Source organism: Oncorhynchus tshawytscha, linkage group LG11, assembly GCF_018296145.1.
Source record: "Oncorhynchus tshawytscha isolate Ot180627B linkage group LG11, Otsh_v2.0, whole genome shotgun sequence".
Classification (NCBI taxonomy): Eukaryota; Metazoa; Chordata; class Actinopteri; order Salmoniformes; family Salmonidae; genus Oncorhynchus; species Oncorhynchus tshawytscha.
The window spans coordinates 9,120,393-9,146,570 of record NC_056439.1 but is presented as its reverse complement, the minus strand read 5'-3'; the positions used below and the strand labels follow the sequence as shown (position 1 = coordinate 9,146,570).

Below are 26,178 nucleotides of genomic sequence, written 5' to 3'. Positions count from 1 at the left end.
CAGCGCTAACTGCCATGGTGAAAAAACGCCTAAACATTTTGACCAGTACGGCTCACATGATGACAAAAAACCTTTTCATTTTGGTGGCATTGGCCAATTTACTGACAAAATAACTAGGTTTTGAAGCATGAATTAAATGTTTTGGGTGAGTTACTACATTTTGCAGACATGTAAATAGAGTTGTGATGTCCCATAAAACAGTTGTGACAATTGCACTTACAGTTTAGTGAATGTTAAGAATGTTTCAAAAAATTAGCCAAAGCAATTGGGTAACTGTAATATTCTATTGGCGAGAGACGAATCTCTACTCCTCTCCTACACAGTTCTAGAAATGAGGCAGGTCAAAGGCTATGGTAACAACCTCTTACCAGCCATCCAATTCCAACTCCATTTTCTCCCAAGCCTAGCTATCGTTCTCCCTTGATAGACCATGCCACTTATACCAAGTGGACTGAAAAGGATCGTTTGAACAGTCATTGTGTGAAACCCCTCTGGCAAACAGAATTCAGGACCAGGCAGAATCAGACTCAACTCCCCTGCTGTCGCAATCTGTAGAATGACAGACATTAAGAATAGTTGAGGAATAGATGAAGCCATTAAAAACAGAGCAGAGCCTTATGGTTAAGCTTGCATTGTATTATGCATTTGAAGAAGAGGGAAAAGAGAGAATAGATAGACATTGAGCATCCTAATATGTTCATATGTGTCGCCTTTTTCAGCCTTTTGAGTGAAGTATAGAATGTGTGAGAGATTTGAACTGTTCCATCAGTCCCTTTTAGAGAATGGAATATAATCGAATAGATGTAACGGGATTCGTCCTCCTCTAACGAGGAGTATGAGAGATCGGACCAATGCGCAGCGTGGTATGTGTCCATGTTAATATTTAAGAAATCAACTGAACACTAAATACAAAATAACCAAGTGAAACAACAAAAAATCGAAACAGTCCTGAAAGGTGACACAACACAAAACAGGAAACAACTAGCCACCACCCATAGTGGGAAAACAGGCTGACTAAGTATGGTTCTCAATCAGAGACAACGATTGACAGCTGCCTCGGATTGGGAACCATACCAGGCCAAACACCTAGAAATATAACACACAGAACCAAAACATAGAATGCCCATCCCAACTCACGCCCTGACCAAACTAAAATAGTGACATAAAAAAGGAACTAAGGTCAGCACATGACAGTAAATATTTGCATGCTCTGCATGCTGTGTCTCCGTGGCGCTGGGAGGGTGTAGTTCGCCCTATGCCTGCGCTCCGCCCGTGCCGGGCAAATGTGGGCATTGAGCCTAAGGGAGAGGTACGAGTGGTATGCACCAGATCTCCAGTGCTCCCCCACATCTCGGTTCAACCTGTGCCTGCACTCTGGATGGTCCGGGCTAAAGTGGTCATCCAGTCTGGAGGAGTGGTGCCAAGGCTACGCAAAAGAGCTCCCGCACAGCCCGTTCCATCCGGTGCCTTTTGGGGGGGGGGTACTGTCACGTCTTGACCTTAGTTACTTTTTTATGTCTCTATTTTAGTTTGGTCAGGGCGTGAGTTGGGGTGGGCATTCTATGTTTTGTTTCTGTGTGTTATATTCCTAGGTGTTTGGCCTGGTATGGTTCCCAATCAGAGGGCATTGTCCGCATTGGTCCGATCTCTCATACTCCTCATCAGAGGAGGACGAATCCCGTTACAGAATCACCCAACACAACCGGACCAATCAGCGTGGTAACCAGGAGCAGAGGGTTCTGGACTCCTGGACATGGGAGGAGATTTTGGACGGAAAGGGACCCTGGGCACAGGCTGGGGAGTATCGTCGCCCCCGGGAAGAGCTGGAGGAGCACGGCAGCGCAACAGGGACGAGAGGCAGCCCCAAAAATGTATTGGGGGGCGGCACACGTGGAGTGTGGCTAAGTCAGGTAGGAGACCTGAGCCAACTCCCCGTGCCTACCGTGGAGAGAGGTGGACCGGGCAGGCACCGTATTATGCCGTGAAGCGCACAGTGTCCCCAGTGCGCAGGCATAGCCCGGTGCGCTACATCGCAGCGCCTCGTATCGGCCGGGCTAGATTGGGCATCGAGCCAGGTGCTATGAAGCCGGCTCAGCGCATCTGGTCTCCAGTGCGTCTCCTCGGCCCAGGGTATATGGCACCAGCCCTATGCACGGTGTCCCCGGTTTGCCAGCACAGCCCAGTGTGGTCTGTTCCACCCCGCCGCACTGGCCGGGCTACGGGGAGTATCCAGCCAGGACAGGTTGTGCAGTCTCAGTGCTCGAGAGTCTTCCTCCTGTACAGCGCTGCCAGAGCCGCCCGTCTGTCCTGAGCTGCCAGAGCCGCCCGTCAGTCAGGAGCTGCCAGAGCCGCCCGTCAGTCAGGAGCTGCCAGAGCCGCCGTCAGTCAGGAGCCGCCCTTCACTCCGGTGCTGCCGGAATCGCCCTTCACTCCTTAGCTGTCGGAATCGCCCTTCACTCCGGAGCTGCCGTAATCGCCCTTCACTCCGGCGCTGCCGGAGTCTCCCACCTGTCCGGTGCTGCCGGAATCTCCCGTCCATTCGGGACCCGCGGCAAGGGTCCCCAGTTCGAGGTCGGCGGCGAGGGTCGCCGCTCCCAAGGCGCCACTTAAGTGGGCCGAGACTATGGTGGAGTGGGGTCCACATCCCGCACCAGAGCCGCCACCGTGGACAGACGCCCACCCAGACCCTCCCCTATAGGTTCAGGTGTCCGCACCTTAGGGGAGGGGGGGTACTGTTACGTTCTGACCTTAGTTCCTTTGTTATGTCTTTGTTTTAGTTTGGTCAGGGCGTGAGTTGGGGTGGGTAGTCTATGTTCTTTTTTTTATGTTGTGTTTATGTGTTTGGCCTGGTATGGTTCTCAATCAGAGGCAGGTGTCGTTCGTTGTCTCTGATTGAGAATCATACTTAGGTAGCCTGTTTTCCCTATTTTAGTTGTGGGTGATTGCTTTCTGTTTTTGTGTCTGCACCAGACAGAACTGTTTCGGTTGTTCTCTTTGTTGTTTTGTCATTCAGTGTTCTGTTCCATTAAATAATGATGAACATGTACCACGCTGCACCTTGGTCCTCACCTTCTTCCACCAACAGCCGTTACAATAGAACACAATAAAATAGCATTATTTTTCCTGTGCGGCTAAGAACTTCTTGTTTGTAGTGGTTCATAAACAGTAAATTGGGGAGTGGTCCTTGAGAAGGGGATGAGGGATAATCACTAACCTATTGGCAGAGGTGAAGAGACTAAGTGAGAGGCAGACCAAGTGGTGATTTTTTTGTGTGTAGAATTTGGTCGTCAAAAATGTGTATTACTAATTTGCTAAGTGAGGCTTATTTGATCTAATAGAAGTTTCGGAATCTGTAGGCTGTTACAAATGCACTGATATAAGTGGACGCACTTGGCATCTCGGCAACTTTGAGAAAAACTATTTTATCTCGGAGTTGTGTCTGTTGTTCACACACATATCTGCCCTCTCATTGGTTAGAATGTCCCCACCTGATCTCGCTTCCTCCTACCTGCCTTTCCGCCTTTGTGTCAATGGTCCCATTGTTATTGCGGAGACAAGGATGCCTGCAGACAATGAATATCTGATGACCCACTGTGTGTGCGTGTGTGTGTAAGTCACCCCCACTATTTCCACACTACCAGAAGATGGCCCTTAAAGCTCCCCATACGTAATCCAGCTAGAAAGGGGCGTAGACTGTTAAATGACTCATTAAAAGGGGCACATCAGGTGTAATCCTGCCTAATTGCCAGGGGAACCCATCAGGTGTAATCGTGCATAATTGCTAGGGGAATCCATCAGGTGTAATCCTGCATAATTGCTAGGGGAACCCACCAGGAGAAGGGGAGAGAGAAACCTAATTGGCCTGACTCCCTCAGCAGTGAACACCTGTGGTCGGGGACATTAATGTCTTAACATCGGTGTGGCGTCATATTTTATACTTTTGATACTGAGCATGTAGATCAGTGGATCAAAGGCACTTCCCCACTTGCCCCTGAGTGTGTCCCAAATAACACACTATTCCCTATATAGTGCACCACTTTTGACCAGAGACCCCAAAGTAATGCACTATAATGGGAATAGGGTGCCGTTTGGGATGAAGCCTATATGTCCTTTCCATACTGTTTAGGTGACACAAATGAGGATGCTCGGTGGTTTGGATGCTGTTGAATACAGAGGGGGGCTGTGTAGTTTTTGGATAATGTGACTTTCGTTTTGAGAAACAAGTTGATCAGTCACAACGGAGCAAGATCTGCAAAGCTAAAGCCTCAAAAACACATCTTGGTTTGGTACCCTGAAAGTTTGATTGATTGTTTTGAGTGAGTGCATTAGGATCATAGAGTCAGTCCATCGCGAAAAGGTTGACATAGGCCAATTGGGAACTGAATTCATTTAGGTGGTAAGGCCTTGGCAGATCCATCTATTGAAAATCGATCTTGGAAATTAAGAGTTATTTAGGGTAAAAACAACACATTTTGGAGATACTTGACACCTTTGTCAAATATGATTGTTTAATAAACTTAGTCAAGTAACTTGTATTTTCAATACTTGCAGTGACAATGACAAAGTAGCATTGATCCCGGAGATGTCCCATGAGTGAAATTAATGACTCAGTCAATGGAGGCGACAGATGCGGCAGACCTTTCATCAGTTCCTGATGCATGCATGTCGTTTATCAGGATTATGTAAGGCATTTCTAACTGACTCGCCATCAAATTCCATGCTTGCCATATGTTTATGTCTTATTTGTATGGAAGCGTAGCTGAAGGATCTACCGTTTTCAAAGTGTTGCGCAGTTGCATTCGGATGCATTCAAGTGAATGACTGAGGATGCTATTAGAAAGAAGAACTGTTCGAATATAATCGGTCGCCTATTTAAGTAGTAGCCTATCCTGTGGGTCAGAAGTTCCGCGCTCCTCAAGTGTCAATTATTTATTGGAGTTGTCACTGGACATTTTGTTACGACTGTCTCCCAAACGCGTTGGCCCTGTATTGACGGGAACAGCAACATAAATGAAGAGGGACAACGTGACCATATTGAGCAGAGCATTTGCGCGTCTTGGTGCGCTGCGGAGTTGTGTGCCAATACAACTGATGCCACCTCCAGGCATTGAATCCAAGTAAATCTCGGCAGGGAGACTAGAGGAATGGCTGCGGCAAACAACGGATCAAACACAACTAGGACCTTTACAAATCAGTTCGTACAACCGGCTTGGCGCATCGTGCTATGGTCGGTCGCGTACAGCCTTGTGCTCGCGGTAGCGGTTTTTGGGAACCTGATAGTGATTTGGATCGTATTAGCGCACAAAAGGATGCGAACCGTGACAAACTACTTTTTACTCAACTTGGCTTTCTCTGACGCCTTAATGGCCGCGTTCAACACGTTGATTAATTTCATATACGCTGCTCACGGCAATTGGTACTTTGGAGAATCATACTGCAAGTTCCACAACTTTTTCCCTGTCACAGCAGTGTTTTCAAGCATCTATTCAATGTGCGCAATCGCAGTAGACAGGTGAGCTCTGGAGACATCAACTTCAATCTCTAACATTTTATTACATATTAAATGTGACAATTTATTATTCATTATTTAATACTAGGCCGGTTTCATGAATAATAGCCTAATGTACAGATTCTATAATCAAACCCCTTAAATTAAATAAGAAAAAGGTAAGCCTAACGGTTTAACAAGGTACCCTGATGTTGCTCAGATACCATCATTTTCATACATCATCATAGTAGCCTGTTATGCATGTTATGTATGCATACAGGTTATTAACACACACACACAAAACACACACACACACACACACACACACGGGAAACCAACCCTCTCCTTACATTCTGTCAAAATGAGAATGTAAGAATGTAGCTTTTAATGCACTAATCTAACCAATAAAGAACGGCAACACAACGTGCATCCCATATGGCACCCCTTTCCCTATTTGATTTCACCACTTGATCTCTATGAGTGCTGGGCAAAAGTACTGCACTATAAAATGAATAGGGTGCCATTTGGGAGGCAGACAAAATGAGAAAACAATTGAGGTTGTTGAGGATTTGATCAAGCATTTCATTACTCAGTTGGTGTATAAAAGAGCCAGATTACTTCTAATGAGCTCCACTGTGCAGACAACCTATCATTATGGAGGGAAGTGCTGATTAAATAATTAAAATGGAGTACCTGCAGTGAAATAATGTCTTTAAGTGCCAAGAGTGCTTATATGAAAGCTATACTCGCACCAACACACAGACACACACGAGCGAGCAAGCGGCCCCACATACACACACGCACATGTGCGTACACATGCAAACAAGCAAGCAAGTGTGTACACACACAAGCACACACTTGATTTACCCTGCTGTGCCAGTTTTCCTACAAAAGTTTGTATTTATCTATTTTGAACTTGATGGGAAGGTGTCTAAGACCATGCATACTCAGCACTTATGTTGGTTGATCAACTGTATTGAAAACAAATATTGTTATTTTGGGGGAAATGGAGGTGTTTGATGCACGGAAATTCTAATAATTAATGGTAGGCTAATAAAAACATTAAAACGTAGGCCTATATAAAACAGATGCATTTGGCTTTGGTAAGAAGATGACATAGCAGCATCTCACCTAATAGCCTATATTTACTTCAATTATATAGGCCTAAATCTCTACTTTTCTGACATAACTGGTTTATTCCCTCTATACAAGAAAATATTAGGCTACCATTTATCCGTCGCTCATTTAATAGCCAACCATGCGCAAAAGTAAATAGACCGGTAGCCTATGACAGTAACGGTAGGCTTTAGTATGGCTGTGCGATAGGAGCATAACATATACATTTTAATCTCAGAGTTTATACCAAGGCAGGAGATAGAAACACAATCATGTGTTGATAAACAAAATATTGAACGACAATTTATCTTTTGCATAGAAGTGTGGAATGTAGGCAGCATGTACTTTTAAATTGTTCAATGGACAATCTTGCAGAACGTGTGGCCAGTGTTTGCCACTCGCTATAGGCGGATTAGGCATGGATTTTTTGTTTAAGGGTCCGACCCTTTTTTAAAATGTTTTCCTAAAATGACATACCCATAATCTAACCGCCTGTAGATGCATATTATTGATACCATTTGAAAGGAGACACTTTGAAGTTTGTGGAAATGTGAAATGAATGTAGGAGAATATTACACATTAGATCTGGTAAAAGATAATACAAAGAAAAAAAATGTTTTTGTTGTTGTTGTTTTTTTGTATCATCATCTTTGAAATGCCAGAGAAAGTCCATAATGTATTATTCCATTCCAGGTGCAATTTAGATTCTGCCCACTAAATGGCCGCAGTGTATGTGCAAAGTTTTAGACTGATCCAATGAACCATTGAACATATCTGTTCAAAATGCTGTATAAGACTGCCCAAATGTGCCTAATTGATTTATTAATGGAATTTTCCAAGCTGTTTAAAGTCACAGTCAACTTAGTTTATGTAAACTTCTGGCCCACTGGAATACACTGGATACAGTGAGTTATAAATGAAATGATCTGTCTGTAAACAATTGTTGGAAAAATGACTTGTGTCATGCACAAAGTAGATGTCCTAACCGACTTGCCAAACCTATAGTTTGTTAACAAGAAATTTGTGGAATGGTTGAAAAATGAGTTTTAATGATTCCAACCTAAGTGTATGTAAACTTCCGACTTCAACTGTATGTTTATGTCCAGGAATGGTCATGTTACTTACAACCTCATGCTAATCACATTACGCTAGCTTAACCCCCATGGCGGGGTGCACCGATCCTGTAGAGGTTTAAAAAGTCTAAACATTCTGCCCACACCTCTACAGAAACATCTGAGGATTTCAGCAACATATCATGTGTTGGATAGATGTCTGAAGAGATTACAGAAGACAGAAATGCAAAAAGTGCTCCACTTTTTCAGAATTCACTCACATAACTATAGCCTGCTAATAATTTGGCACAGTGCATTATTTATGACAGTTTTATAGCCTTAACATCAAAACATAAATAAATGAGGTCCCAGGTGTCTGGAGGTCAATTCGATACCTTTACAAGTTGTGTTGCATAGTAGGACTAAGGTCCAACATCTCACTTTGAAGTTAATCAAAGGAGTTAATCTGCACCTGCATGACCTGACTACTTGTGGGCCTTTGATGGAGGGAGGGACGGACGGACGGACGGACGGACGGGCGGGCGGGCGGACGGACAGACAGACAGACAGACAGACAGACAGACAGACAGTCAGGTAAGGTAAGGTAAGGTAAGGTAAGGTAAGGTAAGGTAAGGTAAGGTAAGGTAAGGTAAGGTAAGGTAAGGTAAGGTAAGGTAAGGTAAGGTAAGGTAAGGTAAGGTAAGGTAAGGACAGGATGAAACCTGACAGTCTAGCAGTGAGTTCTGGGGAAATGGAATCTTTGTTTACCGAAAACCAAACAAACAGCACTGTTGAATCCAATTAAAGATATACTGGGAAGAGTCAAACAATCATAACTAGCTCCACATGGGGCATCCTTTGTTTTGAGTACCTGAAAGCAATCTGAAGTTGGGCACAGACACAGACACACACATCACTATCCTTATGATGGCTGCTCCAGAGAAGATTGGTCTTTTATTTACTGTTTGATTTGACATTGTAGTATTTCAACCTGCCCTCTGGCTTTTGTCAAGAGGAGCTTGTTTTATTCACGTTCGGGGGAAAATGCAGTTGTACAACAAGACATTTCCCACTGGGTACAGATGTACATTCAATGTCTATTCCACTTTGGTTCAACGTAATTACATAGAAATGATTTGGAAATGACGTTGATTCAACCAGTGTGTGCCCAGTGGGTCCTGCATACTAAATTGTATGCGTTAACTTTAGTCAGGGCAAAAGCGCAACTTAAAATAAAAAAGTCAAACCTCTCAAGTAAGCAGTGTATGGAGGAACAAAATACCAATCAACCATGACCTTTGAACTTTGACCTAATAACCTTTCACCAGAGATGAAAGAGGAAGCGAGACACCTCACTGGGTCCTTTTTTTTCTGGTTCAAATACAGTCAATGAACTAAGTAGACCAGACCCAGGAGGCGATCGCATTGGTGTCTATGGGAGAGCCACCCCTTAAGGAGACCGGAACTGTTTTTTAATGGTAAATGGGGCTTGAATCATTTTCTTCATTTATCCACCATCTTTGCTTTCACCCCCTGACTGACCTCTCGACCTCTTGAACTGTTTTAGAGACTGACTGACAGGGTCTGGTAGTGCTCCAGTCCTGTAATGCGTCTGTGTGTAACTGGTGAGATGAGTCAGGCGCAGGACAGCAGATATGAGCAATGAAAGCAATTTTACTCCATAATATAACAATACACGTCGTATAAATACAAAGCCACAAATAAGGACCCCAATACAATAAACAATTACTCACAAACAAACATGGGGGGAACAGAGGGTTAAATAATGAACAAGTAATTGGGGAATTGAAATCAGGTGTGTAAGACAAAGACAAAACAAATGGAAAATGAAAAGTGGATCGGTGATGGCTAGAAAAGTGGATCGGTGACCGCTGAATGCCGCCCGAACAAAGAGAGGGACCAACTTTGGCGGAACTCGTGACAGTACCCCCCCTTGACGCGCGGCTCCAGCAGCGCGCCGACACTGACCTCGAGGACGAGGCGCAGGGCGATCCGGATGGAGATGGTGGAATTCCAGCAGCAACGAAAGGTTCAAGATGTCCTCCACCGGCACCTAGCATCTCTCCTCCGGACAGTAACCCTCCCACTCCACGAGGTACTGAAGGCCCCTCGCCCAACGCCTCGAGTCCAGGATGGCTCGAACAGCATACAACGGGGCCCCCTCGATGTCCAGAGGTGGAGGAGGAACCTCCCGCACCTATAAGGGGGATGGAACTGACGGACCCCGATCCGGATGTCCACGGGTGGCCAGCAGTTTGTCCAGCCGGATGGACAGGTCCACCAGCTGGTCCAACGTGAGGGTGGTGTCTCGGCAGGGCAACTCCCGACGGACTTCCTCGCGCAGACTTCACCGGTAGTGATCGATCAGGGCCCTGTCATTCCACCCCGTGCTGGTGGCCATGGTCCGGAAGTCCAAAGCGAAATCCTGCGCGCTCCTCGTCCCCTGCCTCAGGTGTAACAGACATTCACCTGCCGCTTGACCCTCAGGTGGGTGGTCGAAAACTGCCCGAAAGCGGCGAGTGAATTCTGCGTAATGGAGTCTCCCTCACTCCATACGGCGTTGGCCCACTCCAGGGCTTTGCCTGAGAGGCAGGAGATGAGGGCGGACACGCTCTCACGTCCCGAAGGAGCCGGGTGGACGGTCGCCAGGTAGAGCTCCAGCTGGAGTAGTAACCCCTGGCATCCGGCAGCCGTCCCATCATACTCCCTCGGGAGTGTGAGCCGAATCCCGCTGGGACCGGGTGAAGGAGGGGTGGACCGTGAAGCCTGCTGTAGTGAGTTTGACTTTTAGTGAGTTCATACAAATTGTCATGTCTTCTATTCTGATAGACTGGAGAAAAACGTGGTTGTAATGTTAATAATTTGGTTGTTATTCTATTGGTTACCTCGAGGCAGATGCCCCAGGGGCAGAGTGGCCCACACTCATTGCTGGGCGCAAAGTTGATTGCATCTTTTTCACTGAAACATGGCAGTCTTCAGACTGTAGTGCCACTCTTGTTGAAGCCTCCCCCTGGACTACAGCTGGGGGGGCCAGCCTCCATTTTTACAAATGCTCTCATCTGTAAGGACATATAATTTCATTATGCTATACTGTTTAAATGTCAGTCACCAGTGCTGGCTATAACCCTGTTTAGGCCACCAAAGCACTGCCCACTTTTTTTTTGACTGATTTCTCTGAACAATTGACTGTTGTTCTTGAGAACTATGATACAAATCATTGTGTTGGGCGATTTTAATATTCATGTTGTCAAAGAAACTGACTCCAAGGCCATTGAATTGATTAATCTTTTGAGCCCTATGAACTTTATCCAACATGTGACTGGGCCCACCCTTAACTGCGGCCAAACTCTAGGTTACACTGAATGCATTTTTAAGAAACGCTATCTTAGCTCTGAAGTTGCTACAGATTTTATTAAGAGTATGAACAATACACCATCACCTATTCTGCCTTCCTCTTGTGATGATTTAGTCGATTACCTTAATAGCAAATTAAGGGCTACCGTTGATGCCATAGCTTCAGTAAGGTTGAAAAAGGCCACATCCAAATGGAGAGCTCTTTGGATGAGTGAGGAAACAAATAGACTAAAGATAAATTGCAGAAACGCAGAGCGGAAGTGGAGAAAGTCAAAGTTGCACGTCTATTATGATATTCTGAGAGAGAAACTTGGCCTATAAAACAAGGCAATTAGAAACACTAGACAGGCTTATTTCTCTAACTTTATCACTAATAATCAGAATAATTCAATAGTGCTAGTGCTATTCTCGACCATTGATGGCCGGATAAATCCTACCCTCATAAACCTATATGAACTTTCCTCCACATCTAAATGTGATGAGTTTGTGGCATATTTCAGAGATAAGATAATAAACATTAGGCTGGGTATCAGTCAAGCAAGACCTGATGAGAAGTGTGATGGTATGTGCCCTAGCTTACAACGCAAAGGCACTATGGAGTTATTTTATATGGTTAATCACTCCCTATTTCACAGGCACTTTCCCCACTCCACTAACTACTACCATGGTGAAACCCCTTCTGAAGAAATGTAATCTAGATTCTCCAGCTCTTAGCAATTTTTGGCCAATCTCCAACCTTCCAGAAATTGTTTTTTTTTTAAACAGCTTAATTATTTTTGAAAAAATCCAATATTGTTGTCTTGCCCGCTAAAGCACAGGGACAGCCTAAGTTAAAGTGTTAAATGATCTTAGAGCCAACACAGATGCTGAACAGCTCTCTTTCCATGTACTCTTTGATTTAAGCGCTGCATGATGTTGTCCTTTTGGACAGACTGCAGAGGTGGGTTGGTCTCTTCCCTCTAGTTCTAAATTGGTTTAGGACCTAGTCGAGAGTCAAATGTCATATCCTATGTGGCGTTCCACAAGGTTCACAAGGTTCAATTTTGGGTTCAGTACTGTTATCAGAACGCACAACATTGATTTTCACAACTACACAAACAATACACAGCTTTACATTTCTGTGTCACCAGAGCATTTTTAGCTCCACAGATAAATTATTAGACTGTATTAGTGATTTAAATACTTGGAAGGCTCACAACTTCCTTCAGCTAAATCAAGACAAGACCGAGGTACTTATAATTGGAGCCAATGCACACAGAATCTATATATATTTAATTAATATTTTAATTCACTGTCAAATAAGATAAAACACTAGCTAAAAAACATAGGTGTCATTTTAGATTCTGAACTCAATTTCGAATCACACATTAGGAATGTGACCAAAATAGCTTTTACCACCTGAGGAACATTGCCAAGTTGCGGCCATTTCTATCTCAGGCTGATACAGAGAGACTCATCCATGCTTTTATTACAGCAGGCTTTACTACTATAATGCTCTCCTGTCTGCTCTACCCAAGAAAGCCTTTGGCCAACTGCAAAACATACAGACTGCAGCAACATGGCCAGACAAAGAGCACACATTACACATGTTTTAAAATCTCTGCGCTGGCTATCTGTGCGTTTAAGAATACATTTTAAGAGTCGATTGGTTTTTAAATCAATCCACAATTGTGCACCACAATACATGTCAGACATGCTTTTGAGTTATGTACCCAGGAGGTCCCTCAGGTCCTCTGGCGCTGGCCTTTTAACTATCCCAAAGCCTAGGACCAAGAGGCATGGAGAGGCAGCCTTTAGTTACTACTACCCCAGCCTCTGGAAATGTCTGCCAGACAACCTGAGAGGAGCCGAAACTGTGGACATATTTAAAATATATCTTACAACACACCTTTTTTAGTTTTGCTTTTCCTTAGGGGCGGCAGGGTAGCCTAGTGGCAAGTTCAAACCCCTGAGCTGACAAGGTACAAATCTGTCATTCTGCTCCTGAACAGGCAGTTAACCCACTGTTCCTAGGCTGTCATTGAAAATAAGAATTTGTTCTTTAACTGACTTGCCTAGTTAAATAAAGGTAAAAAAAAAAAAAGGTGCTTTTTTTAGACTTTCAGTTTTAATTGTTGTTCTTTAGTTTTTTATACTCTTATGTTTGTTTGTGTAGTAAATATTTCTGTTTCTACTTATTGTTTTTTTATTTATGTTTTTTTTCTTCCTGTGAAGCACATTGCGTCACATTCATGTCTGAAATGTGCTATTAAATAAAGATTGATTTCATTTGATTTGACATCCCTGCAGGTACATGGCCATCATCCACCCGCTGAAACCACGGCTGTCAGCCACAGCTACCAAGGTGGTGATTGTGTGTATCTGGGCGCTGGCCGTGGTGCTGGCCTTCCCCCTCTGCTTCAACTCCACCATCCGTATCCTTCCCCGCCGGACCATATGCTACGTGGCCTGGCCCCGGCCCTCGGATGACTCCTTCATGTGAGTGAGACACTCCGGGTACATCTCAATAGTCTAAAGTGGCTACCTTGACTCACCTCCTCTTGTTCATCTTCACTGATCTGAAAACAGTTTTGGGTTTCTTTGGTAATGAAACTGTATAAGGTGTTCACCTTGCTGCTGGTGGTTTGGGTGTGGGCTACCGTGGTGGTGTATCAAATAGAACACTGGGAGTTGGAGATACACTTCAAAAGGGCTAATTCCCCATTTATTAATAGATTAAAGAATGTTGCTAGGATAAGTATCCTTCTCTCTAGGAATCAACAATAGAATCACCTTACATATCAATGTAAGGCAGAGCTCTTTCCCTAATTCCTGGAGAGCCACCGTCCCGTAGATTTTTGCTCCAACCCTAATCTAGCGCACCTGATTTGAATAATTAGCTGGTTGATAAAATTAATCAGGTTAGTTACAACTAGCTCTCAAAGAACAGCATTGTAAGGCAATTAACATGGCCAATTATGCAGGTACTTAGTCAAAAGCAAATACATCCAAATATACTCAAAACTCAATAGTAACTACAATATGAAAAATGATCTAAGTAACATAATCAATATCTATACAAACAAACCTACTTAGAAACCAACAAATAAAACTATGAATAATGGCACATAGAAAAACACATCAAATGGGCTCAAATCAAAGCTACACTATTGTTAAGAGTCTAGGTGATGCAGGTAAGGCGGAGTCAGGCGCAGGACACAGAGATGAGTAAATACCGTAACTTTACTCATACCAAATTCAAAGAAGGAGACAAAATACCAGTTCACATATACGAGACAACGTAACATGAACAAACACGCACAAAACCAAGGGGGAAACCAGAGGGTTAAATAGGGAACAAATTATGGAATGGAAAACAGGTGTGTACAATGCAGACAAAACAAATGGAAAATGAAACGTGGATCGGTGGTGACTAGAAAACCGGTGACGTCGAACGCCGCCCGAACAAGGAGAGGGACCAACTTCGGCAGAAGTCGTGACAACTATAAAGGAGCACAAACCTTTACTGAGCAAAAATATAAACGCAACATGTAAACTGTTTGTCCAATGTTTCATGAGCTGAAATAAAAGTTCCCAGAAATGTTCCATATGCACAAAACGCTTATTTATATAAAAAAATAAGAATCAAATCAAATCATTTGTCACATACTCCGAATACAACAGTGAAATGCTTACTTACAAGCCCTTAACCTGTAATCCATAGCTTCTGGTTGGGGTATGTATGTTTGGTCACTGTGGGAACTACGTCCTCCATGCACTTATTGATAAAGCCAGTGACTGATATTGTGTACTCCTCGATGTGGAAGAATCCTGGAACATATTCCAGTCTGTGCTAGCAAAACAGTCCTGTAGTTTAGCATCTGCTTCATCTGACCACATTTGTATAAACGCGAGTCACTGGTGCTTCCTGCTTCAATTTTTGCTTGTAGGCAGGAGGATAGAATTATGGTCAGATTTGCCAAATGAAGTGCGAGGGAGAGCTTTGTACGCGTCTCGGTGTGTGGAGTAAATGTGGTCTAAAAATGTTTTCCCTCTGGTTGCACATTTAACATTCTGATCGAAATTAGGTAAAACTGATTTAAGTTTCCTTGCATTAAAGTCCCTGGTCACTAGGAGCGCTGCCTCTGGATGAGCGTTTTCCTGTTTGCTTATGGCGGTATACAGCTCACTGAGTGTGGTTTTAGTGCCAGCATCGGTCTGTGGTGGTATGTAGACGGCTATGAAAAATACAGATGAAAACTCTCTAGGTAGATAGAGTATCTCATGATAAGCTGTAGACCACACTAACTCAGGCAAGCAAAACCTAGACATCCTTAGATATCGTGCGCCAGCTGTTGTTTACATATATGCATAGGCCCCCGCCCCGTGTCTTACCAGAGGCTGCTGTTCTATCCTACCGATAGAGTGTATAACCCGCCAGCTGTATGTTATTAATGTCATCGTTCAGCCATGACTCAGTGAAACATAAGATATTATAGTTTTAATGACCCTTTGGTAGGATATACGTGCTTTCAGTTCGTCCCATTGTTTTTACCAGGGATTGAATGTTAGCTAGCAGGACGGAAGGCAAGGGAAGATTATCCACTCGTCACCTGATCCTCACAAGGCACCCTGATCTTTTTCCGCAAAATCTCAGTTTCCTTCTCCAGCGATTGATGGGGATTTGTGCCTGGTCGGGTGTGTGTAGTATATCCCTCCCGTCTGACTCATTGAAGAAAAACTCTAAATCTAATCTGAGGTGAGTAATCGTAGCTCTGATGTGCAGAAGCTCTTTTCGGTCATATGAGATGGTAGCAGCAACATTATGTACAAAACAAGTTACGAACAACGCGAAAAAACAAACAAAATAGCATGGTTGGTTAAGAGCCGATAATTTGGTCGCCATCCCATCCGGCACGCTCCGGCGCCATCCCTGTTTGTCATAACTTCTACTTTGCCAAGATAATCCATCCACCTGACAGGCGTGGCATTTCAATAAGATGATTAAATAGCATGATCATTACACAGGTGAACCTTGTGCTGAGGACAATAAAATGCCACTCTAAAATGTGCAGTTTTGTCACACAGCACAATGCCACAGATGTGTCAAGTTTTGAGAGAGTCGATAATTGGCATGCTGACTGCAGGAATGTCCACCAGAGCTGTTGCCAGATAATTAAATGTTAATTTCTCTACCATAAGCCACCTCCCAACATCATTTTAGAGAATTTGGCAGTATGTATGCCCAACGTCATTTTAGAGAATTTGGCAGTACGTCCAACCGGCCTCAGAACCGCAGACCATGTGCAACCACGCCAGCCCAGGACCTGCACATCCGCCTTCTTCACCTGTGGGATCATCTGAGACCGGCCACTTGGACAGCTAATGAAACTGAAGAATTTCTGCATAAACTGTCAGAAACCGTCTCAGGGAAGCTCATCTGCGTGCTCGTCATCCTCACCAGGGTCTTGACCTGACTGTGGCGTCCTAACCGACTTCAGTGGACAAATGCTCACCTTCGATGGCCACTGGCACGCTGGAGAAGTGTTCTCTTCGCGCATGAATCCGGTTTCAACTGCAGATGGAAGACAGAGTGTATGGCATCGTGTGGGGGAGCAGTTTGCTGATGTCAATGTTGTGAACAGAGTGCACCATGGTGGCGGATGGGTTACAGTATGGGCAGGCATAAGCTACGGACAAAACACAATTGCATTTTCTCAATGGCAATTTGAATGCACAGAGATACCAAGATGAGATCCTGAGGCCAATTGTCGAGCCATTCATCCGCTGCCATCACCTCATGTTTCAGCAGGATCTGTAAACAATTTCTGGAAGCTGAACAACTCCCAGTTCTTCCATGGCCTGCATACTCACCAGACATGTCACCCATTGAGCGTTTGGGATGCTCTGGATTGACATGTACGAGCGTGTCCCAGTTCCCACCAATATCCAGCAATTTCGCAAAAAGCCATTGAAGAGGAGTGGAAAAACATTCAATAGGCCACAATCAACAGCCTGACCAACTCTATGCGAAGGACATGTGTCGCGCTGCATGAGGCAAATGGTGGTCACACCAGATACTGATTGGTTTTCTGATCCACGCCCCTACCGTTTTTTTTAAAGATACCTGTGGCCACCAACAGATGCATATCTGTATTACCAGTCATGTGCAATCCATAGATTAGGGCCTAATTAATTTATTTAAATTGAATGATTTCCCTGTATGATCTGTAACTCAGTAAAATCTTTTAAATTGTTGCATGTTGAGTATATATTTTTTGTTCAGTGTACTTTGAATAAACACATCCTTGAATAATTGTTTGTATCAACAAAAACTGGAATTAACTGAAGGTTTGTTCAAAGTTCAAAGGTTGCCACATTGATTGCATACAGGTGAGTTAAGTTAAGGTGGTGAGTGTCCTGCTTCTGGAGGAAGAACTGGGTGGCGATTGGGTAATTGGAAAGTCAGTCCGTATGAATATGGGAATTTACTACACACAGGATAATGAGATTAGTTAGATAGATCGAGATCAATCTATCTATTTATCAGGTATCTGCTCTCCTGTCACAACCAGTGCAGACTAGTTAAGGAGGAGAGCAAACTAGACTAATGAATATGAATGTGAAATAGATTAACTATAATTTGCTAAATTACCATGTTTTCCATTACATTCACAGGAATGCTCTGCTTTTCCTTCCTCTTACAGCTATCTATTCTTCTCTGGCATACAGGTATCATATCATTGTGACGGTGCTGGTGTATGTGCTTCCCCTAGTGGTGATGGGTATCACCTACACCATTGTGGGGGTGACGCTGTGGGGAGGAGAGATCCCAGGGGAAGCATCAGACAACTACCACAGCCAGCTCACAGCCAAGAGGAAGGTAAACGCAAAAGTACAACTCCATTATACACATAAGGTCAATTGGTAAAGCATGTGTATTCCATTTGTAAACCAACGCGTCAACCATTAATTGAATTCAGTAGATTCAGCCATTCACTTTAACTGGCACAATCATGAGACAATGATCTCTCTGTATTCCCCACTGGATTTGGCTACCCATCAGGTAATCCAACATTACGCAGGGAAACAACAGAGATTTGTCTCCTCTTTAGAGATGAAAATGCATTATATTAACTGGACACAGTCTATCTCTTCATTCATCTTTGCTTGGAGTCCAGGCGCCGTATGTCTTAAACGTCTCAGAGTTGGAGTGCTGATCTAGGATCAGGTTCCCCCTGTCCATGTTACCTCATTCATTGTGATCTAAAAAGCTAAACTGGTCATAAATCAGCACTTCTATTCTGAAATGCTTGATACATACTGACCCTGGTCCCCACAGTTATCCATAAGGATTCAGGTCATTTGAACCCGTATGACTAACATCTATTAGGCCAGATGTGGGTTTAACATTACAGAAGCACAGATTATAGAAAGGCAGTGGCCAATATGACACGTCTACTAGATAGGGGAATTATTGGGATATGGGATTACTCAAGGACACCCTGTGAGGAAACCCAGTCTATATTTCAGGGTTGTTATTGTTTTATTCATGAGGATTACACTCAGATTACGGGGGGATCAGCACACCTAGTTCTTTGTTTAGGACAGATGGCTGAGGCCATGAAACCATAATAATTTACAGTTTCAACCAGGGATGTACCCCTGTGATCCTGCCTGACATTTGATCTGGGCACCAGCACATGTTTGGTGTTGTTACTTGCTCTTATTTCAGAACTGGTTTGTTTTATAGTTTTTGTTGTTGTTGTTCTTGATGGTTTTTTGTGTGAAATGCATCTCACATAAACTTGATTTCATTTGATTTAGTTTGAGCAACGCAGTGGATGGAGGGTTAGTTAACCTCGCACTTATACACCGTTCCAATTAGTCAGTGGGTTTGAATGGGCCATAAATACAGACTAGAAGTCATTTAGGATAAAAGCGCCTGCTTAAATGTCTGCCATTAACGTCCCTGCCAAACCCTTTTAACCTTAGCTAGAAGAGTGCTGAGAGAGGTTCATTAGGCTGCATGTCACCCATTGTCAAACCGCCAGGTCCTACTCGGCGGTTAGTTTAAAAGTAGTTGTTCATGAGGTCAGCGATCTGTTCCCACCAAGCTCAATTTACCCATGCTGTGACGGCTTCGGGTAGACCACCAGTGCTCCCGAGTGTCATGCGTCATGGATACCCTTTCTCCTGCTTTATGTAGCTCCGGAGAGAATTCTACCAGACACCGTTTGCTCGTCATTAGACCCAGAGTCCCAGACACACCGTACATACAAAGAGATGCCACCGCTTCATAAGCTTTATGCCACATTATTAACCGTCCAGAAGATAATGCAGGTAGAGCTAGTTGATCCTTCATTATAAGATCCTAATTGTTATTGTTCATAAACAAGGTAACTGACAGCTTGATTGATCACTTGATTATCCTTTTCATGTTGGAAGTTAATGAATAAAGTTTGACCCGCGTTTCAATGTGATCCGTTGTCAAAGCTGTGAAACCACTTTAGAAAAGCTAAAGAATGTAAATGCTGATTTCGTATCCGAAGAGTGCTTTGGAATGTTTTCATACATGAAAACATGAACTATGAACCCCTCTAAAGAGCACCTTCTAATTCATTCAATTAGCCTAACTTGTTTAACCCAAGCAGCTGTCGTAAAATGTTTTTTTGTTGTTGCCTTTTATGGAGTTGTGTTCGTGTGTGCCCCAACAGACTGCAATCACGACAAAATCATTCATCGTCAGATGCTGTTGTTGTTGTTCTCTGTATGACTATCCTTAGTCTGTGATGAAGGGCTTAACACCAGCTGTGAGTCTTCTCCACCAAAGTGAGATTGACTTCAGAGCTCCTACATCAAGGGTAATTTAATTCCGACCTTATGGGGCTGAAGTACTGCTGTATTTGTATTCATTTTCTACTTAGGAGTTAAAAGGATGGTTCAGCCAAATAACAAAGTGACATATTAGTTTCCTTACCCTGTAAGCAGCCTATGTACAAGGTAAAAAGAGCAATCCTGGTTGTGTTTGTATGGCCACCATCTCCAAATGCTAACTTATTTTGCATTCTTGGCCCAAAACCAATGCAAGTAAATATCCCTGATGTTAGCATTTTTCGTGTATCATATGTTAAACATGACCAAGCCCAGAGACATACTGTAGTTAAATTTAAGTCTTTAGGATGTCTATATCTGTTGGATGTCATATCGCTATATAAACACTTTTCTACCCTTTTCTAGATTAAGTCTAGTGCTGGATTTAAAGGCATGCTCAATGGAGAATCTCAAAAGTTTAGCGAATGTAGGTTAAATCTAAAGAGAAAAGTGACAGAATGGAATCTATGTGAAAGGCTTTGGGGAGATTCTCAGACTGTTTGACTGACAGACTAACCATTCATTACATTCACTATTGCTCTATGGCTGGCAGCCATCTTGTCACATGACATTGTGAACATAGTATAGTTGATTAGACTATATCATGAGATGACCTACTGTACCTGGTTTAGTGATGACACAGTAGTAACACAATAGTGAACACAACAGTGAAGATACAGTCGGCAATGTACATACACTTAGGTTGGAGTCATTAAAACTCTTTTTTCAACCACTCCACAAATTTCTTGTTAACAAAATATAGTTTTGGCAAGTCAGTTAGAATATCTACTTTGTGCATGACACAAGTAATTTTTCTGAAAATTGTTTACAGACTGATTATTTCACTTACAATTCAGTGTATCACAATTCCAGTAGGTCAGCAGTTTACATACACTAAGTTAACTGTGCCTTTAAAACTTCTTATGGCTGGGGGCAGTATTGAGTAGCTTGGATGAATAAGGTGCCCAGAGTAAACTGCCTGCTCCTCAGTCCCAGTTCCTAATATATGCATAGTATTAGTATAGTTGGATAGAAAACACTCTGACATTTCTAAAACTGTTTGAATGATGTCTGTGAGTATAACAGAACTCATATGGCAGGCAAAAACCTGAGAAAAAATCCAACCAGGAAGTGGGAAATCTGAGGTTGGTTGATGTTCAACTCAGCCCCTATTGAAGATACAGTGGGATATTGGTCCTCTTGCACTTCCTAAGGTTTCCACTGGATGTCAACCGTCTTTACAAACTTGTTTGAGGCTTCTACTGTGAAGTGGGGCCGAATGAGAGGGGAATGAGTCAGAGGTCTGCCAGCAGTCACGAGCTGGTCACGCACATTCACATGAGAGGTAGCTCCCGTTCCATTTGCTTTTCTGAAGACAAAATCATTCTCCGGTTGGAATATTATTGAAGTTTTATGTTAAAAACATCCTAAAGATTGCTTCTATACATCGGTAGACATGTTTCTACGGACTGTAACGGAACCTTTTGACATTTCGTCTGCAACTAGTGAACGCACTTTGTGAGTTTTGATTTGTTTACCAAGCGCGCTAACATAAGTAGCTATTTGGACATAAATGATGGACATTATCGAACTAATCAAACATTTATTGTGGAAGGTAAGTGAATATTTATAATGTTATTGCTGACTTCTATTGACTGCACAATATGGCGGATATCTTTTTGGCTTGTTGGTTCTCTGAGCGCCGTACTCAGATTATTGCATGGTTTGCTTTTTCCGTAAAGCTTTTTTGAAATCTGACACAGCGGTTGCATTAACTTAAGCCTACCCCCTACTTTTTCGAACATTCTGTTAAAAATCGCGCAACATTTTGGCGTCCTGCTACTCATGCCAGGAATATAGTATATGCATATGATTAGTATGTGTGTATAGAAAACACTCTAACGTTTCTAAAACTGGTTAAATCACGGCTGTGACTATAACAGAACGTCTGTTTCATCGAAAAGCGCAGGAAAATCTGATCACTGAAAATGGAAAAAAAAATATCCATGCGCCACTTCAACCCATTGTTAAAGGTGAACCGTATTAAATGAGGCCGAGGTTGCAGTACCTACAGCTTCCACAGGATGTATAGAGTCTTCTCATTTGATTCGGATTTGATTCTTGGTAGAACCGACCAAAGGGAACCGATTCCCTCCGACCTCCAACTTGATGTATTGGCCCGGTGTTTTTCCGGACATTTTTTCCAGACGACCAGCTATCGAATTTACATCGCCTCCTGATGATTTTTATCGCTTATTAACGTGTACTAATACCTAAAGTTGCATTAGAAAAGTATTTCGAAGTGTTTTGTGAAAGTTTATCGTCGACTTTTTAACTTTTAAAAAATGACGTTACGTTATGAAACGCTATTTTTTTCCGTTTATCACACAGTCTTCATAGATCGATATCTAGGCTATATATGGACCGATTTAATCGAAAAAAGACCCAGTATTGATTATGGGACATCAAGGAGTGCCAACAAAGAAGATGGTCAAAGGTAATGAATGTTTTATATTTTATTGTGCGGTTTGTGTAGCGCCGACTATGCTAATTCTTTTGTTTACATCCCCTACGGGTCTTTTGGGGTGTTACATGCTATCAGATAATAGCTTCTCATGCTTTCGCCGAAAAGCATTTTAAAAATCTGACTTGGTGCCTGGATTCACAACGAGTGTAGCTTTAATTCAATACCAAGCATGTGTATTTTAATGAACGTTTGCGTTTTAACTAATACTATTAGCGTTTAGCGTAGCGCATTTGCATTTCCAGAGCTCTAGTTGGGACATCTGCGTCTCAAGTAGGAGCAAGAGGTTAAGGAGAAGTTTGTCTATATTTCCATGTATAACACTTGTATTTTCATCAACATTTATAATGAGTATTTCTGTAAATTGATGTGGCTCTCTGCAAAATCACCAGATGTTTTTGGAACTACTGAACATAACGTGCCAATGTATACTGAGATTTTTTTATATAATTATGAACTTTATCGAACAAAACGTATTGTGTAACATGAAGTCCTATGAGTGTCTAGTGATGAAGATCATCAAAGGTTAGTGATTAGTTCTATCGCTATTTCAGATGTTTGTAACTCCACTCTTTGGCTGGAAAAATGGCTGTGTTTTTCTGTGATATGGCTCTGACCTAACATAATCGTTAGTGGGGCTTTCACTGTAAAGCCTATTTGAAATCGGACACTGTGGTGGGATTAACAACAAGATGACCTTTAAAGTGGTATAAGATACCTGTATGTTTGAGGAATTTTATTTATGAGATTTCTGTTTTGAATTTGGCTCCCTGCACTTTCACTGGCTGTTGTCATTTTGATCCTGTTAACGGGATCTCAGCCCTAAGAAGTTTTAACAGCTTGGAAAATTACAGATAATTATGTCATGGCATTAGAAGCTTCTGATAGGCTAATTGACATAATTTGAGTCAATTGGAGGTGTACTTGTGGATGTATTTCAAGGCCTACCTTCAAACTCAGTGCCTCTTTGCTTGACATCATGGGAAAATCAAAAGAAATCAGCCAAAATTGTAGACCTCCACAAGTCTGGTTCATCCTTGGGAGCAATTCCCAAATGCCTGAAGGTACCACGTTCATCTGTACAAACAATAGTTTGCAAGTATAAACACCATCTCCTAGAGATCAACGTACTTTGGTGCGAAAAGTGCAAATCAATCCCAGAACAACATCAAAGGACCTTCTGAAGGTGCTGAAGGAAACAGGTACAAAAGTACCTATATCCACAGTAAAACGAGTCCTATATCGACATAACCTGAAAGGCTGCTCAACAATGAAGAAGCCACTGCTCCAAAATCGCCATAAAAAAGCCAGACTACAGTTTGCAACTGCACATGGGGACAAAGATCATACTTTTTAGAGAAATGTCTTCTGGTCTGATGAAGCAAAAATAGAACTGTTTGGCCATAATCGTTATGTTTGGAGGAAAAGTGGGAGGCTTGCAAGCTGACGAACACCATCCCAACCGTGAATCACGAGGGTGGCAGAATCATGTTGTAGGGATGCTTTGCTACAGGAGGGACTGGTACACTTCACAAAATAGATGGCATCATGACGGAATGAAAATTATGTGGATATATTGAAGCAACATCTCAAGACATCAGTCAGGAAGTTAAAACTTGGTCGCAAATGGGTCTTCCAAATGGACAATGACCCCAAGCATACTTCCAAAGTTGTGTCAAAATGGCTTAAGGACAACCAAGTCAAGGTATTGGAGTGGCCATCACAAAGCCCTGACCTCAATCCTATAGAAAATTTGTGGGCAGAACTGAAAAAGCGTGTGCGAGCAACGAGGCCTACAAACCTGACTCGGTTACACCAGCTCTGTCAGGAGGGATGTGCCAAAATTCACCCAACTTATTGCGGGAAACTTGTGGAAGGCTACCCGAAACCTTTAACCCAAGTTAAACAATTTAAAGGCAATGCTACCAAATACTATTGGAGTGTATGTAAACTTCTGACCCACTGGGAATGTGATGAAAGAAATAAAAGCTGAAATAAATCATTCTGTGCACTATTATTCTGACATTTCACATTCTTAGAATAAAGTGGTGATCCTAACGGACCAAAAACAGGGAATTTTTACTAGGATTAAATGTCAGGAATTGTGAATAACTGTGTTTAAAGGTATTTGGCTAAGGTGTATGTAAACATCCGACTTCAACTGTACATGGACAGAAATCTTCGTCACTGACAAGATGGACAAAGAGCAGTTTGCATGGTTCAGGCGTGTCTGAGCTTTGATATTCGGTGTAAAGAAACAAAAGTCAAATTCTATTCGATGAAATTTGTCAGAACTCCTCCATACAAGGCAACAAAGTGCGAACGTTTTGCGAATGCAGATCTGATTTCAAGTTTAGTAATGCTCTTGGAGGATTTTAATTGACACAATCAGTTCAAGAATTTCACAGGATCTTTGAAGTGAGCTGCTTCCTTTGTGATGGCTCTAGATTGTCAGGTTATAGAATGCACCTAATTCTATTGTGGCTCTACCATCGCCAATGTATGGACCATTGGACCACCAATGGTTGTCCTGACCATTTATGTGCAAATGAAGCAATTATATTTTGAGGTTGTGTGAATGGCTCTTTTGAAAGGGGTTGTCGTGATGAAAAAAATATATCCTAAATTGCTGTGGCTTCCAGGACGGAATGAAAATGCCAACCTGATGATGAATCAATCATGGTGCCCACGCTTGTGAGAATATATTGAGCATCACACATTCTGTCCATCTCAGAAACAGGCTCTCTGTGAAACCTGGCAAGAGGTGGCCGACCAGCTGTTGATTTTTGATCGAGTCTCAAAGCTACACAGAATAAAGACAATACACTTTATTTTTCCTCTCTCTCTCTCTCTCTCTCTCTTCTTATTCTCTACTCTCTTTTTCTCATTGCTTTCTCCAACTCCCTGTCTCCCCCTCCTTCCCTGTCTCTCTATTCCTCCAATCCTTCTACTATCTCCATTGCTAACTCCCAGGTGGTGAAGATGATGATCATTGTGGTGGTGACTTTCACTCTCTGCTGGCTGCCGTACCATGTCTACTTCATCGCGACGGGCCTCAACAAGGCTCTGATAAGGTGGAAGTCCATCCAGCAGGTCTACCTGTCAGTGCTGTGGCTGGCCATGAGCTCCACCATGTACAACCCCATTATCTACTGCTGCCTCAACAGCAGGTAGGATCTAGCACCTGAGTGCTGTTCAGTAGGCACTAAAACATACGATGAAGTTAAGCCTTACCCATAACTCATTTAGATTTTCAGTTTAAAAATGTTTTCTTCTTTGTGCCTACTGAACAGATGAGACCAGATGAGAAAACTACCAGTGTACCTTCTTTAGAATTCATTAGCCACCCCTCAAATGTCAAATATCTGACCATGCATTCATTGTATATCTGTCTGGTTTGGGTTGTGGTTTGGATAAAGGTTCCGGGCGGGCTTCAAGCGGGTATTCTATTGGTGCCCGTTCGTCCGGGTATCCAGCTATGACGAGCTGGAGCTGCGCAACAACACCACCCGCCACCAATCCGGTCACCAGGGCAGCATGTGCACCCTCTCCCGCGTGAACACCAGGACCAACATTCCCAACCATCGCCACCACAGCTTCAAAAAGGCCGTCTCCAGCAGCCATGGCAATGCCAGTGTTAACGGAGATAATAATGGTACCCATGGCAACCAACCGGCGGTAGCCAAGTCCAACCTTTGCAGTGACCCCGATGATGTGGCCGACGATCAGTTCTCGTGAGATGTTGATGACGACCACAACCAACTTCTAGA

At 43.0% G+C, this 26,178-nt stretch overlaps 1 protein-coding gene across 1 annotated transcript; it reads left to right on the top strand.

The window, feature by feature from the left end:
- Nucleotides 1–5,138: 5,138 nt before the first annotated feature.
- On the top strand, nucleotides 5,139–26,146 carry LOC112262409 (neuromedin-K receptor-like). The gene is made up of 5 exons (XM_024438065.1): nucleotides 5,139–5,512; nucleotides 13,321–13,509; nucleotides 17,743–17,893; nucleotides 25,382–25,578; nucleotides 25,828–26,146. Exons 1-5 carry the CDS (start codon nucleotides 5,145–5,147, stop codon nucleotides 26,144–26,146), a joined length of 1,224 nt encoding a protein of 407 aa, XP_024293833.1. The 5' UTR covers nucleotides 5,139–5,144.
- The last annotated feature ends 32 nt before the right edge of the window (nucleotides 26,147–26,178 follow it).

What these genes read in the sequence shown, in the direction of transcription:
- LOC112262409 (XM_024438065.1), top strand. Translation starts at nt 5,145, where the DNA reads ATGGCTGCGGCAAACAACGGATCAAACACAACTAGGACCTTTACAAAT. An exon ending in TGCGCAATCGCAGTAGACAG is followed by an intron (nt 5,513 to 13,320) that starts GTGAGCTCTGGA and finishes ACATCCCTGCAG; the next exon opens with GTACATGGCCATCATCCACC. An exon ending in CCCTCGGATGACTCCTTCAT is followed by an intron (nt 13,510 to 17,742) that starts GTGAGTGAGACA and finishes TCTGGCATACAG; the next exon opens with GTATCATATCATTGTGACGG.